This window comes from Microcaecilia unicolor, chromosome 1, assembly GCF_901765095.1.
Source record: "Microcaecilia unicolor chromosome 1, aMicUni1.1, whole genome shotgun sequence".
NCBI classification, from domain to species: Eukaryota; Metazoa; Chordata; class Amphibia; order Gymnophiona; family Siphonopidae; genus Microcaecilia; species Microcaecilia unicolor.
In genome coordinates, this window is record NC_044031.1 from 266348436 (window position 1) to 266366474 (window position 18039).

General features: G+C 43.2%; 1 protein-coding gene across 1 annotated transcript in view; it reads left to right on the plus strand.

The window, feature by feature from the left end:
• The window catches only part of NOD1 (nucleotide binding oligomerization domain containing 1), a 153925-nt gene extending 136095 nt beyond the window's left edge, over positions 1-17830 (plus strand). The window contains 3 exon segments of the mRNA XM_030206217.1: positions 5745-5828; positions 7999-8082; positions 16946-17830. Coding sequence (XP_030062077.1) covers positions 5745-5828; positions 7999-8082; positions 16946-17018 — 241 coding nt within the window. The 3' untranslated portion in view covers positions 17019-17830.
• Positions 17831-18039: the final 209 nt, after the last annotated feature.

Consider the following 18039-nt stretch of genomic DNA (forward strand, 5'->3'; position numbering starts at 1 on the left):
ATCAATTTCATATAACCAGGATGGATTCAGTCCAGAGGGCGGCTACTAAAATGCAGGGCCGCCGAGGGTTGGGGCGGCAGGGGGACAAAATTCCCCGGGCCTCCAAGGGGGGCCTGGCGCCGGGGTCTCTCTCCTGCTCGCAGGCTGCTGGTGCCACAGGCCCCAGTCTCCACCTGCCTACCCTCAGCTCCGTCCACAGCCCCCTTCTGTCTGCCACCAGGCTCCCTGCATTTTGGAAAAAAAAATCTCTAATTGGCAGCGCAGTGTCTTGTGTCTGTGTGAAAGCGGCAGATCACCTCGGGCCTTCCCTCACAGTCTCCTGCCGTCGTCTGACGTAACTTCCTATTTCCACAAAGGCGGGGCACAGTGAGGGAAGGCCCGAGGAGAGGCGATCTGCCACTTTCACACAGAGGTGAGGTGCTGCTCTGCCAATTTAGAGGCTTTTTTTTTTTAATGCAGGGGGCCCGGTGGCAGACAGAAAGGGGCTGTTGATGGAGCTGAGGGTAGGCAGGTGAGGACTGTGGTGCCGGCGGCCTGGGAGCAGGAGACGACAGTAGTAGCTTAGTCTCTCGGCGGCCCTGCTAAAATGGTCAGTGATCTTCATAATAAAGCATATAGAAATAGACTCATAGATCTCAATATATATACTTTGGAAGAAAAGCAAGAAAGAGAAGATATGATTGAGACATTTAAATATCTCCATGGCATAAATCCACAAGAAGCAGGACTCTTTCAGCTGAAAGGAAGCTCTGGAATGAGAGAGCATAAGGTGAAGTTGAAGGGTGTGATAACCAACCTGCCCAGCCAGTGGCGTACCAAGGGGGGGGCGGTGGGGGCGGTCCGCCCCGGGTGTCGGCGGGTGGGGGGCTGCTCCGCCGTCTCCTGCCACCACCCTGCGTTTTTTTTTTTAATCCATTCAGCGAGGGACGCAGGCAGCGCCTCGTGTCTGCCCTGCTGTGTGCTTTGAAAAAAGAAAATCGCTTCGCTGGCGTCGGGCCGGCATTCTTTCGCTATGTCCCGCCCTCGAGGAAATAGGAAGTTACCTCAAAAGCGGGCGGGACATAGCGAAAGAAGGCCGGCCCGACGCCAGCGAAGCGATTTTCTTTTTTCAAAGCACACAGCAGGGCAGACACGAGGCGCTGCCTGCGTCCCTCGCTGAATGGATTTTTTAAAAAAAAACGCAGGGTGGTGGCAGGAGAAGAGGGCTCTGTCGATCTCCACGGAGGGGGGGGGCTCAGATGGGAGAACGAGGTGGGGGAGCTCAGAGGGGAGAAGGGAATTGGGGAGGGGTGGGGGGAGCTGAGAGGGGTTCTCAGAAGGGAGAAGGGAACTGGGGAGGGGTGGGGGAGCTCAGAGGGGTTCGCAGAGGGGAGAAGGGAACTGGGGAGGGGTGGGGGAACTCAGAGGGGTTCGCAGAGGGGAGAAGGGAATTTGGGGAGGGGTGGGGGAGCGCAGAGGGGAGAAGAGAATTTGGGGAGGGGTGGGGGAGCTCAGAGGGATTCGCAGAGGGGAGAAGGGAATTGGGGAGGGGTGGGGGAGCTCAGAGGGGTTCGCAGAGGGGAGAAGGGAACTGGGGAGGGGTGGGGGAGCTGAGAGGGGTTCTCAGAGGGGAGAAGGGAACTGGGGAGGGGTAGGGGAGCTGAGAGGGGAGAAGGGGATTGTGGAGGGGTGGAGGTGCTCAGAGGGGAGAAGGGGTCTGAAGCTGGAACTGGGGTCTGACAAGGGGGCAGGAGGGAGAATGGGTCTGGGGCTGAAAAGGGGGGATGCAAAGCATGTGATGGATGAAGGGGGCTGGAACTGGGGGCTGAAAAGGAGGGTATTTTGGATAAGGGGGCTAGTGCTGGAACTGTGGGCTGAAACGGGGCAGGGGCTGAAACTGGGGGCTTTAAAGGGGACAGGGAGAACTGGCTGGGGCTGATGCTCAGGACTGGTGAGAGAAAAGGGCTGGGGTTGAAACTAGGGGCTGAAAAGGGGACAGGGAGAAGTAGCTGGGGTCTGAAGCTCAGGACTGATGGGAGAAAAGGGCTGGGGGCTGAAAAGGGAGGCAGGTGGGAGATGGGGGCTGGAACTGGGGACTGAAAAGGGGGGGCAGAGAGAGGGGACAACAGATCCTGGATGGAAGTGGGAAGCGTGAGGGAGGGCAGACCCTGGATGGATGGGAGAGGGAGGGCAGACGGATTGAAGGGGCAGAGAGAAAGGGCAGATGGTGGGTGGAAGGAGGAGAGAGAGAAAGAGGGCAGACTGGGGCAAATGGTGGATGGAAGGGAGAGAGAGGGCAGACAGTGGATGGAAGGGGCAGAGAGAGAGAGGGCAGACAGTGGATGGAAGGGGCAGAGAGAGAGAGGGCAGACAGTGGATGGAAGGGACATTAGAGAGGGCAGACACTGGATGGCAGAGAGAGAGAGCAAAGACAGATCCTGGATGGAAGGAAGACAGTGAAAAGAAGATGAGAAAAGCAGAAACCAGAGACAACAAGCTGTAAATATATATTTTTATTATTTTGCTTTAGGATATAGTATTGTAGCTGTGTTGTTTATAAATAGAACATGTAACTAAGGTAATCTTTTTATTGGACTAATTTTAATACATTTTGACTTAACTTTCAGAGAACAAAACCCTCTTCCTCAGGTCAGGATAAGATACTGTAACAGCACTATATTGTACTGACCTGAGGAAGGAGATTTTGGCCTCTGGAAGCTAAATGTATTAGTCCAGTAAAATGGTATTATTTTATTTTCTGTATTTGTTTTATTTCTATTTGTTAATTTGTAAAGTGGTGATTGGTATTTGTTAGTTTTTTCAAATTTACATCTGCTTTCTTTATATTTTGCACAGTACTAGGGGACATTTTCTGTTTCTGTGGTGTTACATTGTATGCAGAGTCTGGCATTGGGGGTTCAGTTTAATTTTTGTCTAAATAGAAAGTTTATTATTACTTTTTCTATAGTGGATTAGGGTGTATCTGTGTTTGTGAAAAAGACATGGCTTTCAGTTGGCATTGACTGTGCAGGATCGGCGATCTGTACTAATCTGTCTGTTTTCATTTTACAATAGGTGAATTGATGTTCTAGTGCTCACTGTAGTGTTTAAGATGCTTTCCTTTTCCTTGTGTGACTCGTAGAAATTACTGCTTATGGTATGGTAGAATTGCTCTATAGGTCCTGAGTGTTTTGTATTCTCGGTCTGCCTAGTACTGGATTTGGGGGGGGGGGGGTTAAAAAATGACCGGCCCCGGGTGTCAACTACCCTAGGTACGCCACTGTGCCCTGCTGGTCCAAATAGCACTCCTCTTGGCTTTAGGAGGGCTGTGCTTCTCTTTTCCTCTCCCTCTGAAAGAGCAGTGAGAACAGAGCCCCTCCCCCAGCTCCTCAAACAAAACTGCAACTAAGCTAAGGAAGCCTTCAGTTCAATTGAGAGAGGAAAAAACCTGGCAACTTCAGTAACTGAAGTTGTGCAGTTGCTGATAAAAGGCAGCAGGATCTGTATGCACAGGGCATCATTAGAGATATGCTGCATGCTTAGCCCATCATTGATTCATTCTTGAGAGATTGCTTCCAGAACATTGGCTATAGTTATTGATAAAGTTGTATTTTTTTTTTTTTACAATATTGTTTCTTCATTGAGAGGCATTTTTCCTTTCAAGTTTCCACGTATGAGAGATTTAATTCTGTTCATGGTAGGCATTTGTAGGTTTGTATAGTAGTAACTGGATATGTGATACTTTTTCATTTGATTGCTATGGAGGTTGGGTGTATAGCTGCAGAAAATGTTTAGGATTTATGATGTGAAGAGACATATTTATCTATATATTATTGCTTTGAGCGAAGAATGGCATGCAAGCATTCTCAGTGTGTTTTCTTTGCCCTAGTACAGATGTCGGTGATATCCGTAAGTAATAAATAGACTCATGGATGGTAAAATAACATGGATAATATATTGCACCAATTCTAAACTGCCAAATAAAGGGAATTTATGTGTTCGGTCTAAGAGATGCAGAATTGTTGAGCCATTTTAAATAGGATCTGAATATTTGTATTCTTCAGTTAGTGTGAATGTCAGTAAAATATTTACTCTCTCTAGTCATGTTGCTTGCATTACTTTACTGTCAGTACCAAAGAGAAAAATATATCAGATGCCTAGAGAATTGCATAACCCTGTTAACCTAGGGGTCCTTTTACAAAGGCACGCTAAAAAATGGCTTGCGGTAGTATAGTCGAAGGTTTTGGACGCACGTCAATCAATTTCTCAGCGCGCCTGTAAAAAAGGCCTCTTTTCTTTTTTTCTGCCGAAAATGGACGTGCGGCAAAATGAAAATTGCCACACATCCGTTTTGGGTCTGAGACTTTACCACCAGCCATAGACCTAGTGGTAAAGAATGTGTGTGGTAATGACCTATGCACATCAAAAGCCACTTGGCGCACTTCTATTACTTGCGCCATAAAATAAAAAATATTTTTCAGACACGCACCAAAATTGAAATTACCACAAGGGCCATGCGGTAACCGGGCGGTAACTCCAATTTGGAGTGCGTTCGGCACGCATCGGCGCCTACGCGGCTTAGTAAAAGGGGCATCACGTTTTTAAAAAGGGAACAAAGGAGAATTCAGTATAGGCTGTATCCATAGCCGAGCTTAATCTCAGAGAGTCAACGGGTTTATGTGACTTTGTTTATACAGATTCCTATTGAATTTTTCATAATCCTGGTTTGATATAAAAAAAAATATAAAATATGTGTTTGATATAAAAAAAATAAAATAAAATTAAGGTAAACAAAATTAAGAGTACTAATGATGTATAGAGCTTCTTAAGTGAGCCGTTCTCAGCTTTACTCACTGAGATTAAGCTCGGCTATGGATACAGCCTATACTGAATTCTCCTTTGTTCCCTTTTTAAAAACTAGGTTAACAGGGTTATGCAATTCTCTTGGCATCTGATATAACTTGTATATTTCTCTTTGGGACTGACTGTATTTTGATTTTTCTAAAAAAAATGTCTCTCTCCCATTTGGGATTTTTGCAGTTGGTAGTGCATTACTTTACTGGCATGAAATGCACAAAGGCCATGAGGTTATTACCAGCTTTGCTACAAAGCCTACCTCTGTTTCTGATTACTTATGAATATAAATGAGTTTTAAATGTTCAATTGTATAAAGTACTAGTAACATACAGTAGAAGGAAATGACATGATCAAAAAGCCTTCCCCCCCCCCACCCCCGTCAAGAAGACTAAATAGGACCACAGGGGAGGGAGAGAGAAAGATTAATTTACTTTTCAGTTTCATAGTGTGAGTGATGGAAGCCCAATTCTTCTTTCAAACCAATTCTAGGTTTCACAGCTATACTTGAATACAGATTGAATCTACTAGAATTTTAGAAAAATTTGACCCTAAAAAAAAGAGTTTCCCTCTGTCCTTTTTGTGATACCTCCAGTGACTGCTATTAGACGGGTAAAGTCCCATGATAGGGCTTTCTCTATAATCACCCCTTTACTATGGAAGAAATTGCCTTCTGATGTTTGGACTAATTAGTTGCTCTTTCGTGAAGCTTTAAAAGCATTCCTTTTTGAATGAGCATTTGGGGGTTCTTGGATTTTTGGTTTTGATGATTCGATTGTATGTTGTTTTGTCGTATAGTTTGTGTCATATATCAATTGTGTGTATATTGTGTATATACTGTGGATTGGTAGGCTATAAAATTTGTAAATAAATAAATATTTATGGAAAAGTCTTTATTCCCTTAAAAACAGGTTGACGGAAAATGAATTAAAAGATGAAGCTGCAGAGAGTTTTGCAGAAATGCTGAAAATCAACTGCACACTCAAACATTTATGGTGCGTTGTATGAAAATTGTTTTTATAACTCTGCTATTTATCATCCTATTGAACCTTACTGGGTAATGTGGAGTACTTCTTACAAAAATTGTATTAAAGCTAGAGCTGTGAATTGTGTGCCAGACACATGCTTGCTCTTAAGCTCATATTTTTATGCATAGCAGGTATCCCACTGTGAAGGGGAAAATGTGGGGACTCCAGGGAAGTGTAATGTTGGTGGGGGCATGTGATGGATAGATGAATGGAGGGAGGGGGTCACTAGACTACTGGGGCTTTTTGTTTAAATTTATAAGCAGTGGTGGTGGATTCAGGGGCGTAGCTACGGGTGGGCCTGGATGGGCCCAGGCCCACTCAGTTTAGCTTCAGGCCCGCCCACCCACCCAGAGACAGAGTCTGTGTCTACCCTCTCCCACCTCTGCCGCAGCCCGCAGCGCTTCATTTAATGCTGTTGGCGCTGCTGTTGCACCTCACAATCTCTCAGCCCCGCGGCGGCGCTTACACTTCACTATGGCGCTGCCTGACAGCAACTCTACAGATGCGGCACTGACGGACGTCCTGCTCCAGGGCCTTCCCTCTGCCGCGATGATGTAACTTCCTGTTTATGGAGGCGGGACGCGGAAGGCCCCAGAGCAAGACGTCCGTCAGTGCCGCATCCGTAGAGTTGCTGTCAGGCAGCGCCATAGTGAAGTGTAAGCGCCGCCGCGGGGGCGGGAGATTGTGAGGTGCAACAGCAGCGCAGACAGCATGATTAAACCTGGAAGGGTTTCCTCTTACTTACAAAACATGACAAAACCGGCAGTTGAATTTAAAAGTGACAGGAAATCCTCTCAACAAAACCTTCTATGCCATCCTGGACTGGATGCCTTCGGGGGCAGGAAACTTTCTCTGCAGTGCCCAGGTAAAATTATATATATTATAAAATGGTAGTGGGCTTCTGGGTGGGGGTGGGCTCTGCAGTGCTCAGGCAAAAAAAAACCCTTTTGTTGGGCACCTGGGTGGAGATGGGGGATTGTGAAGGGCAAGGCTGATGCCATGCTAAAAGGAGGGATGTGGGGGTTAGGATTGGGCAGAGCTGATCCCGGGCTAGAGGGAAGGATGTGGAGGTAAGGAAGGGCTGATGCCAGACTAGAGGGAGAGATGGAGGGTGGAGGGAAGGGCAGGGCTGATGCTGGGCTAGAGGGAGGTTATTATTTAGTATTATCCCAAGAAATACTACTCATACCTATATACATAGTGCCCACCCATATTAGCTCTGGGCCCACCCAAAATGTCAGGTCTGGCTACGCCACTGGGTGGATTGGGGGGGGGGGGGGGGAAGATCAGGGCCAATGTAGCCCTGCTGGTAACTTTTTTTTTTTTACACCCTTCTGTCAGTGCCTGAGCCAATCACTGCTCAGGCACTGACAGGAAGGGACATTTCACAATGAGCTGCAGATTACGGCCTCTTTTTAACATAGCAATAATTTGCATGCTCATTGTTTATGGCATACTAGCAAGATCTTTTTGAGTTAATTGTGCAATAAAACTGGCATTGCTGAGCTAGCTCTACTGCTGTCTTTTTGCATCTGCACCTCAATCAGATGGTGACCTCTGATTACCAGTCAAATGATAGAGAAGAAGAAAAAAGGAGGAAAGACTAATTTGAATTAATCACCTAAGATTTCTATTATTTTAAACACTTGTAGTTTAACTTCAGCAGCTTGTGCACACTCCAGCAATGTTGCAGTAGATTTTCTGATCAAGATACCCATCTTGGGGATAATCATGTTTTTGATGATTATAATTCATATGCACAACATTTTGTTATAAAGAGTTACATTGAGTGAAAATGTACTGCCATATATGCCCTGATAGAACTGGAGGAATGGATGGATTGTTATTTGAAACCTTAGGAAAATAATATGTTTTGCTTTGCTCAACTCACTTTTAGTATTTAAACCATGTTTGTACTTTTAATAAAAATTAAGTCCTGGAAAAAAAGAGATGCCCGTCTTGATCAGGCCAGGACATAACTTGCTGATGTCAACCAAGAATCTATGGGAAATCAGAAGCAAAGTTGTGCAGATTCCCTAAGTTGTAAAACTGTGTGAAACAAAACATATATAATTGTATAATATAAAGAGATGGGAAAGGATTGTACGTTGAAAAGTTGAAGTATTCTGTTTTTCAGGCTAATCCAGAATAAAATTACGATCAAGGGTGCCATTTGCCTCAGGGAAGCTCTTAAGGAAAATACACATATAAGTGAAATATGGTAAGATCTTGCATATTAGATATTGACAGGCATTTTTATGCTGTTTTGTGGATAATTTTTTTTTGCTTAAATAGATCGCATGAGCAACGTGTACATTTTTGTCTTATGACAAGATTTGGATTTTAACATCCATTCCATACTGTGTCTTCACTAGTTACCCATTCTTCAGATACTGGTCAGTGAATGGAGTACTGCAAATCACCAAGGAGGCCTTTTACAAAGGCGTGCAGAAAAATGGCTTGTGGTCGTGTAGGCACGGGTTTTGGGCGCGCGCCGATCCATCTTTCAGCAGGCCTGTGAAAAAGGCCTTTTTAAAATTTTTGCCGAAAATGGACGTGCAGCAAAATGAAAATTGCCACGTGTCCATTTTGGGTCTGAGACCTTACTGCCAGCCATTGACCTAGCGGTAAAGACTCATGCAGTAACTGGGCGACAAATGCCACTTGACATGTGTCTGTTACGCGCGCCCGAAAATAAAAATATTTTCCAGATGTGTGTATCAGACACGCGCCAAAAATGGAATTACTGCAAGAGCCACGCAGTAGTTGAGCGGTAACTCCATTTTGGCACGTGTTGGGTGTGCTTAGACGCTTACGCAGCTTAGTAAAAGGACCCCCAAGTGCTTGATCCATCTGAAAGAAATTTGACTTCTGGAGGACAGATGTCAGTAAATGCCAAATAAAAATTGTTGTAAAATCAAGTACATGGCATAAAAATAGATTTGGAACACACAGGAAGGGAACTGATATAGACACTGCATTAATTATTTCACAGCCCTGCTTAATAAGACAGATTTACCTAGAAAAATGTATTCCTGTTCATTACCTCCGACAGCCCTGAGACCAGAAAATATTTATTCATGCTCAAGATAAGAGTAACTTCAGACTGCCATACGTGTGTAACAGCTATTCATTCTTATGAAAGTGATTTTGATACTCTGGATATATTTTTAATTTGGTGAAAAATAAGGAAGCATTTTCTATCACACCCTCACTACTAGTTACACAGCCAAAAGTCTTGCAAAAATGTTTGAAATGAATTTTCTTATTTTCCCCATTTATAGAAATTCCTTTTACAAAAAAAACACGTAATGCATCAGTGTTGGCTTTCCTAGCCAGTATTGTTGTTAACTTTTAAAAGCTGGTTTGGTAAGCAATTTATAGGTATTAGAGATGAACATCTTGTATTCAAATCTGAGCATAATACTTCTTTTCCTGTATTCACAACTGGACCCACTCCCCAGATATTCGTTCAGTCTCACCTCTCACAAACATGCATTCAGCATACTATTAGCTCCTTAATATGTGGTACTACTAATATTTACTTATAGGGAATCTTATTATATATCCCAGAACTTGTTAAGCTATCTCCATTACTATTCACACTCTATAATATGTTTGGATCATTAGACGATGAGTTCTGTAATTATTTTCATTACTGGCTGTATTCACTACTTTTCATAGATCTGACAGCATTTCTTTTTTCTTATTTGTAATATTAGTATACTAGTAAAATAGGCCCGTTTCTGAAGGCAAGGAAACGGGCCCTAGGCAGACAATTTCTCCCCCCCCCCCCCCCGCGCTACGGCCCCCTCAACCTCCCTCCCCCCGTGCCGGCGAAAACCGCCCCCCGCCGCCGTTGTGGACTACCTGTGCTGACGGAGGACCCAAACCCCCGACAGCCAAAGTGCTGTTGTGCCCTTGCTTCCTCAGTCATCTTCTCTGGAAGTTCCTCTGCGTGCATCTGACGTCAGACGCACGCAGAGAAACTTGCAGAGAAGATGATTGAGGAAGCAACGCGAAGGGCACAACAGCACTTTGGCTGTCAGGGGTTTGGGTCCCCTGTCAGCACAGGTAATCCACAATGGCAGCGGGGGGCGGTTTTCGGCGGGCCGGGGGGGGTCAACAGGTTCGCGGAAGGGGGGGTCGAGGGGGCCGTAGCGCGGGGGTGACAGATGATTCCGAGGCAGGAGGAGGAGTAGGGAAACACGCGGTCCCAAGCACAGAACGTTGGAGGTGAGAATTATTATATAGGATATCTTTAATAGTTCCAAAACGTATCTTAATTATTTCAAGAGCGTAATGTCCAGGCAACCTCCCACATGACATCATGTTTAGCTAAGCTGCATCATTGTATAGGTTCCTGCAACAAAATAATAAATTAAAATCCAGCCTTCTCAGACACTTATAGCAACTGTTGGCCCATTCTGACCCTACATAAGTACATAAGCACTGCCACGCTGGGAAAAGACCAAAGGTCCATCAAACCCAGCACTCCGTCTCTGACAGCGGCCAATCCAGGCCCCAAGAACCTGGCAAAAACCCAAAATTTAATAACGATCAAGGACTTTTCCTTCAGGAATCTGTCCAGACCTCCTTTAAACTCAGCAAGGCCAGCTGCCATCACTACCTTCTCCGGCAATGAGTTCCAGAGTCTAACCACGCGCTGAGTAAAGAAAAACTTTCTCCAATTTGTTTTAAACCTGCCACATTCTAATTTCATCTTGTGTCCCCTAGTTCTATTATTGTTAGAAAGCGTAAACAAACGCTTCACATCTGTCCGCTCTACCCCACTCACTATTTTGTAGACCTCCATACGATCACTATACAACTTTGTATTTGTTATCCACCGACTGGGCAAACGCCTTTGATGGTACTATGTAAGCCACATTGAGCCTACAAATAGGTGGGAAAATGTGGGGTACAAATGCAACAAATAAATAAATAAATATAAGTTATGTTATGCTTAGCACTTATATCCACATTTAACCCTAATATAAATGGCAAAAACTCTCCACAAAAAATATGTATCAAAACTGTAACTCAAATGGTGGAAGAAGATGCACACACAAAAAATACACAACAAAATTATTTCAAAACATCCTTACACCTCAACAGTACAGGAGGAAAGACCTCAGAAATCACAATTTTTTTTAATCTACTAGGGCAGTTAACATAGCAGGTTTCAAAAGAGGCTTAGACAAGTTCCAGGGGGAAAAGTCCATAAAATATTATTAACCAGGTAAACTTGGGAGAGCCATAGCATATTACTGGAAATGAACTATGAGAAATAGATCTAAATTTTGGGATCTACAATGTACTTGTGACCCAGACTTACTACTGTCAGATTCAGGATGCTGAGATCAATGAACATTGATCTGACTTAGCATGACTTATGTGTATTTCTTTGAATCTTAGTCTGTACTCTTATTTTATTATGTGAAGAACCCATGAGTCTAGGGTTGCAAATTGGGAATAAACAATCTGCAACTCATTGGGTCATTCCCTTAGACTGGGGCATTGGCCACCATCTCTGAAAGGAGTCAACAAGATGATATTAGATGCAAGTTTAAGTCTGGTCTGTGTTCACGTGGCCTTGCTTTTTGTTGTTCTTGGTCAAATAGGCACTGGAGAGAGATTGCATTCTGAGAAGGAGCTGAAACCATTTCATAGGTTGCTGTTGCTCATTCATTGCAGTACATATGGTTTGCAGCATTGTGCAGTGCTCCTCAACATGCTGTCGCCCAAGCAGAGCACATTGGTCATCTATCATGCACATCTCCCTGGAGCCATATGGCTTTAAGCCAGGCCATCCTTGAATCTTAAAGCCAGACTATTCAGTTATAACTCTGACTTGAATCCAATGGAAAATTTGTGGCAATGCTTGAAAGTTCCCAGTTAACTTGCAAAAGCTTGAGTTATTTTGCCAAGGAGAATGAAAAAAAACTGTATTACTCCACTGTGCAAAGTTGGTAGATTCTTATCCTAAACATCTCACAGCTATTATGACTACAAAAGGGGCTTCCACCAACTAAAGGGGTGTAAAGACTTTTGCACTCAAGATTGCTGTCATATGTTGCTTGCACAAGGTGTTTGCCACATTCTTTACACTAACAAATTAGGGTAATGATAGTTGCATTCTTTTGAATTTGGGAGAATCTCAGGCTTACTGGGGTGTCCCCTGTGTTTTCTCCATTACAGTATAGATCAGGGGTGTCCAACCTCAGTCCTCAAGGGCTTCAATCCAGTCAGGTTTTCAAGATTTCTCCAATGAATATGTATGACATCCTGCTCTGCCTCCATTGTATGCAAATAGATTTCATACATATTCAGTGTAGAAATTCTGAAAACCCGACCTGGCAAGGGCCAAGGTTGGACACCCCTGGTACAGATGCTACACCATAAGCAGCTGATAGGAAGGTATGCATGGTGGAATGTAATAGTTATTTTAGTCAAAGAATTCAGCCAGGGGAACTTTGCCCTTTTTGAGCCAGCTTCCACCACTGCTTAGGTAGCTGAGTTTTTTTTGAACCCTGGTACAGATTTAAAACCTGAGTTTGCCTAGGAATTGGGACTTCCAGGTCTGGACATATACAGTTCTCCAAGTGTTTTGCAAATGGCTTACTGAGTATAGTGCCTGGTGTAAATTAAATGTAGGGATGCCAGGAAATACACATGCAAATGCTGGCATGTCTAGTGGGAACAGCTATTCTAGTTTTAAAAAAAAACCACATTAAAAAAAAAGAGCAACATCACTATGGTTTCAAACATGTAAGTGATGATTTTACAACCTGCATGTTTAAGGTCTGGATATCCAGGAAGAGCCAATTATGGAGTCCAGTGTAAAACCATTTTTTATTGTTTAAATTTTGAGATAGTTTTAAACACCACAGAGGTAAACGCAATTCACTATTGCAAATCCCAAGTCCAAACAAACAGTTGACACTTTTACCTGCTTCAGGTGAGGTACAAATGAGGACTTTTTAACTATGCATTTATTGCTGTTACAAAATCTTAAATACATACATACTTTTCTGGCCTGCCCAGCACATGCCTACAACACACCCCCTTGAAAACTGTGTGCGCTGTGGATCTACATGTATAAATATGAGTTTTCTAAAACAGCTGTTTACACATGTTGATCATTGACATGTGTAAACACTATGCAAGCTTTGTAAATTGAGCACCTTAACCTTATACTTTACATCCACCCTCTTTGGTACAGTCTGTGAAGGTAGTAATACCTCCCAGTTTAGCAATTAAACAAGCCCTTAAGAATTTGGTGGACCAGCATGAACATAGTGTCCTTAGAGAAGTTACAATACTGGAGGATGCCTAACAATAATACTTTAGGCTCTGCTTTCCCTTGAAGGTGTCAGGAAATATCTTGAGATATATTTTTGATAAGGCTGAGAATGATAAATCCTTAAGAGGAAAGGGGCTTTATTGATGGGGAGATCTATCCAAGGTAAATCTTTAAATGTTCCTTGTGATCCATTGTTATCTGTGCAGGGATGACTAGATTCACAAACTGGCTCCCAAGGAGACCCCGAGTTCAAGACAGACTCTTTTTGTGAGGAAAAACTGCCTAGTTGATTTGGCTACATTATATGTTCTAGAATGTTCCCCTTTGTGGTCTTGCTTCACTGTCTCCTCTGTATGGTTTGCAGTGGGATTGTCTGAGTTTATTTTGTCTAGAAATGAATTTCTTCATGACTGAAGTCAACAACAAAAAAGAAAATACATAGTCTGCTGAAGGAGAGGTCCAGTGTGCACAGTATAACAAGGAACACTTTCTCCATACACTGGCTTATTTTTAAAGCTAGCAAAGCTGAAGAGCTACAATGGAACTATGAGCCTCCTATCTTCAGTATGGCCCAGACAGGTTTGGTTTCTGCTACTCCTTTAGTTGGCCATATGCTAGTTTTTCAGCATAAAGGGGGGTGGGCACTCTTACTTACATTACACCACAACTCTGATAGTCTGTATAATAAGAAGAGCACCATGGCAGCTTCATATGGAATGCGCTCATTTGGTGTTACCCCAATGATGTTGTCAAATCCCGAACTTGGGCTAGTGGCAATTATAAATAATAATAAAAAAGTAAAATGGGCAAGAGAAAAGTGCCTATAGGCCAGTAATAGCCCACAGGCCATAGTTTGCCCACTCCTAGTGTTTTGAGGCTGATTCCCTTGATAGTAAATTCAGCCAGTCAGTTCTTGGAAATCTACTTAAAACATATGTGATTAATATCTGATAATTATCCAAATAATGGTTGTCTGGCACGGAAAGGATTTTGGATTAAGCTCACGTATTTTTCAGTTGTAAGTCAAGGTGAGTTACATCTTGAAGAGGTGAAATGGAAGGGGACTTAGCATGGGGCTATTCATTCTGTTTGTCCATGGAGAAAGCAAAAGTTTTTATTAGTAACTGGTGTTCTCCATGAATAGCAGGAGGAAGGGTTCCACATTCCCTTCCCAGCTCCCTGTATTCTGCATGCCGTTAGCTTTGATATAGACCAAGAAGGCTTCACTGAGGACTGTTTCGTACAATGCTTATTGTATATCTGCAAAATCGTGTAGGCTTTTCTAGCCAATGAACCTACTTTTTTATATCTATGTGTGTGTGTGTATATATATATTTTTTTTTCTATGTGCGTAATGACATCACACACCTGTGAGACTGTAATCCTGCTATCCACTGAGAACACTAGTTAGAGGTAAGCAACTTCACTATATGGACATCAAAAGACACATGGTGCCATCAGAATGCATTTCTTTATTAAACATGATTTACTCACACTGATTAGCATGCACTCTAGCATACAGCTTAGTGGACATATGTATTTATACTACACATACAGCACACACAGGTATACAGGACCTTACTTCCACTTCCCCTCTCGGGCAGTTACAGCAGGCCTCGGCTCCAGTTGCCATCCTGCATGGCACCAAAGCTAAAAGACTCCCATCAACTTCTGCACCTGTGCCCATTTCTGCGAGGCACCAATCTGCTTCCCACACTGCTGGACACCACCCAGAAACTAATTACACCCACCAATGCCAAGACTGCTTCAGGCACTGCCCCCTTAAAGGGCCAACATATTGAAAATACCCAGGCTCTCTGCACTACTGCAGATCAAACCAGCAAGAGATAGAGAAGAACCCCTTCTGTTTCCCAGAGTTCTCCCTGACAGGCAGACCACAGAAAATGCTACAGTGCAACCTTCTTCTCCTCCTCTCCAGACCATTGGAGGGAGCAAAACACACCTCTACATGCACCTCCCAAGAACTCACCCCACCAGGACAGCAAAGAACCACCAGACCAAACTCTCGGCCCTAGAGAGCCATGTCTGTGGCACCTCACCTTAGACCATTGGCTACACCAGCCTCACCACATCAGCAACTCCTGGACGTCTTCAGCAAGCTCATCACTCAGCTCTCTATACTGACAGCAGCTCCCCCACCCCCTGGGAAGCACACCACATGGACCCTCCATCTACAGCCTTTGTGACCCCTACAGGGGCATCCCCTCCACAATCATCCACCTCAGAGGACTATGCCTTAGACCAGGAGAGTGAAGCCCTCCTCCTTGAACATGCAGCCTCAGACGCAAAGGACCTTCACACGCTGACACCCCTGTACTCATCAGGCATCCTCACTAACCTGACACCCCCAGCGCCTCAACTAGTCTCCCCTCTGTAGGACTTAACTTAACCAGCATTCTTTCAAAAGGTATCCACCGATCTCTCACTCTCTCCAACCAAGACTCTGGACCCACGCAGTGAGGTACTGAGCATTCTCAATTACCTGGTCATGCCAAACTCCTTGATTTATGATGCCTGTCTACAAAGGTAAAGGGTCATGGATTTGATATACCACCTTTCTGTGGATACAACCAAAGTGGTTTACATATATTATATGCAGGTACTTTCTCTGTCCCTAGTGGGCTCACAATCTAAGTTTTTTACCTGGGGCAATAGAGGGTTAAGTGACAGGGAGCTGCAGTGGGAATCAAACCTAATTCCACAAGTTCTCAGCTCACTGCATTATTAGGCTAGCAGCGCATTCTCAGAGGGAGTCCTTCCAAAGGTTTCCCTCTGAGCTCTGGGAGAGCAAATCCACTTCATGCTCTTTAGATAACATTACCAGTGTGCGGCTGACTTATCCTGCTGTTCACGGAGAGCCCCCGTTACAGGTAAGTAACCTCAGTTTGTGGAAGAGTCAAAGCCTAGTTTTTACTTAAGTCTTTGACCACTTTTTTTTTTTTTTATTGAGATATGATGCAAGTGCGGAAATTACAAAACTGCTATTGCCTTTATGTTTTATAAGATGGTGTTTTTGATTTGTTTAAATTAACTTTAATTGTATTTTGCTGTTTACTACTGTGTTTTGTTACCTTTTGTTACTTGCCTAGAACAAGCCATTTAGGATTGGCAAGCTAGAAATTCTTCTAAATAAAATAAAAATAAACTTGCTGCATGACAGCAGTTTTAGTCCTCCTTTAGGCCTGTCTGATTTTCAGAATGTCCACAATGAATATGTAAGAGAGAGATTTGCATATGGTGCACACACACATGCTCTTCTCTGCATACACCTTGTGAAGATCTTGAGAAATGGATCGGCTAGGTGTGCCTCCAAGACTGGGTTGGGAAACACTTTAGTAGGGCTCTTTCCATATGCTCCCTGGGTGCTGTTGTAGTAGAGGATGAATGATACACTGTATAAAACAGAGATTGTATGTGATTGGCATGTAGAACTATTATGTCTACCTTGATAAGGGATAAAATGACAGGATTTGATTAGCTTGTGATTTTCAGAGGTATCAGGATGTTCTTAGAAGTATTTTCCCACAGATGGAATGGATAGTGCAAAAAGTAGTGGTATCCAATTTATGCCACTGGTTTTCAAGATAAGCTCCATGGTTAGTTCCCCCCAAAAAAACGAAAGCAGTACTTGTAACTTATAAACCTGATCACTTTTTATATACAGGCAAGATCTTCTGTCCCCTTTCACAAGCTTTGAAAAAAGGAACCTTGCAAAATGAATAACATCTTCTTTTCTTTTTTTTTTCCCTCTCCTCAGCTTGAATGGAAATTTGTTAGAAGAAACGCAGTTCAAACTCCTGGAAGATGAAGCAAGGATTATTTGCTTTTGAATAATTTCTTTCTACTTCAAAGCTGTGAACTTTGCTAGAGTGTTAATAGATATTGCTGACTGTAAAATCTCCAAAACTCAAAGGTTTTAACTGTATGTTTTAAGTTCACTGGATACTTTTGATAAATAGCATTGATATAACTTTTTTCTAATATTACTTATTGAATTTTAAAAACATAAGTAGAATACAGCTGAAAAGCTTTGCATTGTGGTAGTCAGAAAGTGTACTGATGCAGTATTTTTAACTCCAAACTCATAAAACCATGGTTTTTAAAAAAATAAATAGAAACCTGTACCAGTACTATATTTGCTGGCTTGGAAAAACCTCCTTTTCATCTGACTGTATTGCCTGCACCTCTGTAAACCTCAGTAAGCCAGGTCTTCAGACGCTGCAGTACAAACTGTCTTTGCAAATCAAAGACAAAGGATGCCACTGCCTTGGTCAGTATTAAACGTAAGTACCTACGAAGGACTCAATTCTATAAATGGCGCTCAAATTTGGACGCTGATAAAAATTAGCGTAAGCACTATTCTATAAATGGCACAGAGTTGGGCACCATTTACAGAATAGCGTTTTGCGCCAGGATTCGCGCCCAATTTTGGGCATGAGGATTTACATCAAGAAAAACTAAGGTAAATTCTCATACCTAAATTAGGCGTGGATCTTTCTTATTCTGTAAAACTGTGTAAATTCCAAGAGTGCCCGATCCGCTATGGCTGTGTCTCCTTTTCGGATCCATGCATTGTGCAGATCCAAGTGCCTTAAGATGTGTGTGCAAATTTTAATTATGTTTATGTTTGTTTGTTTGTTTATTTGTTACTTGATATACCACTTTTACAAGGAAGGTCAAAGCAGTGTACAAAAATAAAATATGATAAAAAGAAACGGAACTGTATATGGTTATAGGAAAGCAATCACTCATACAAAAAAATAACACATACCTAATCTATATATATAAAAGGCAACCCCAATGTTCTATGAAGCCTCCAGCCGGAAGTGTGAAGCGCCAGAGATATCCGGT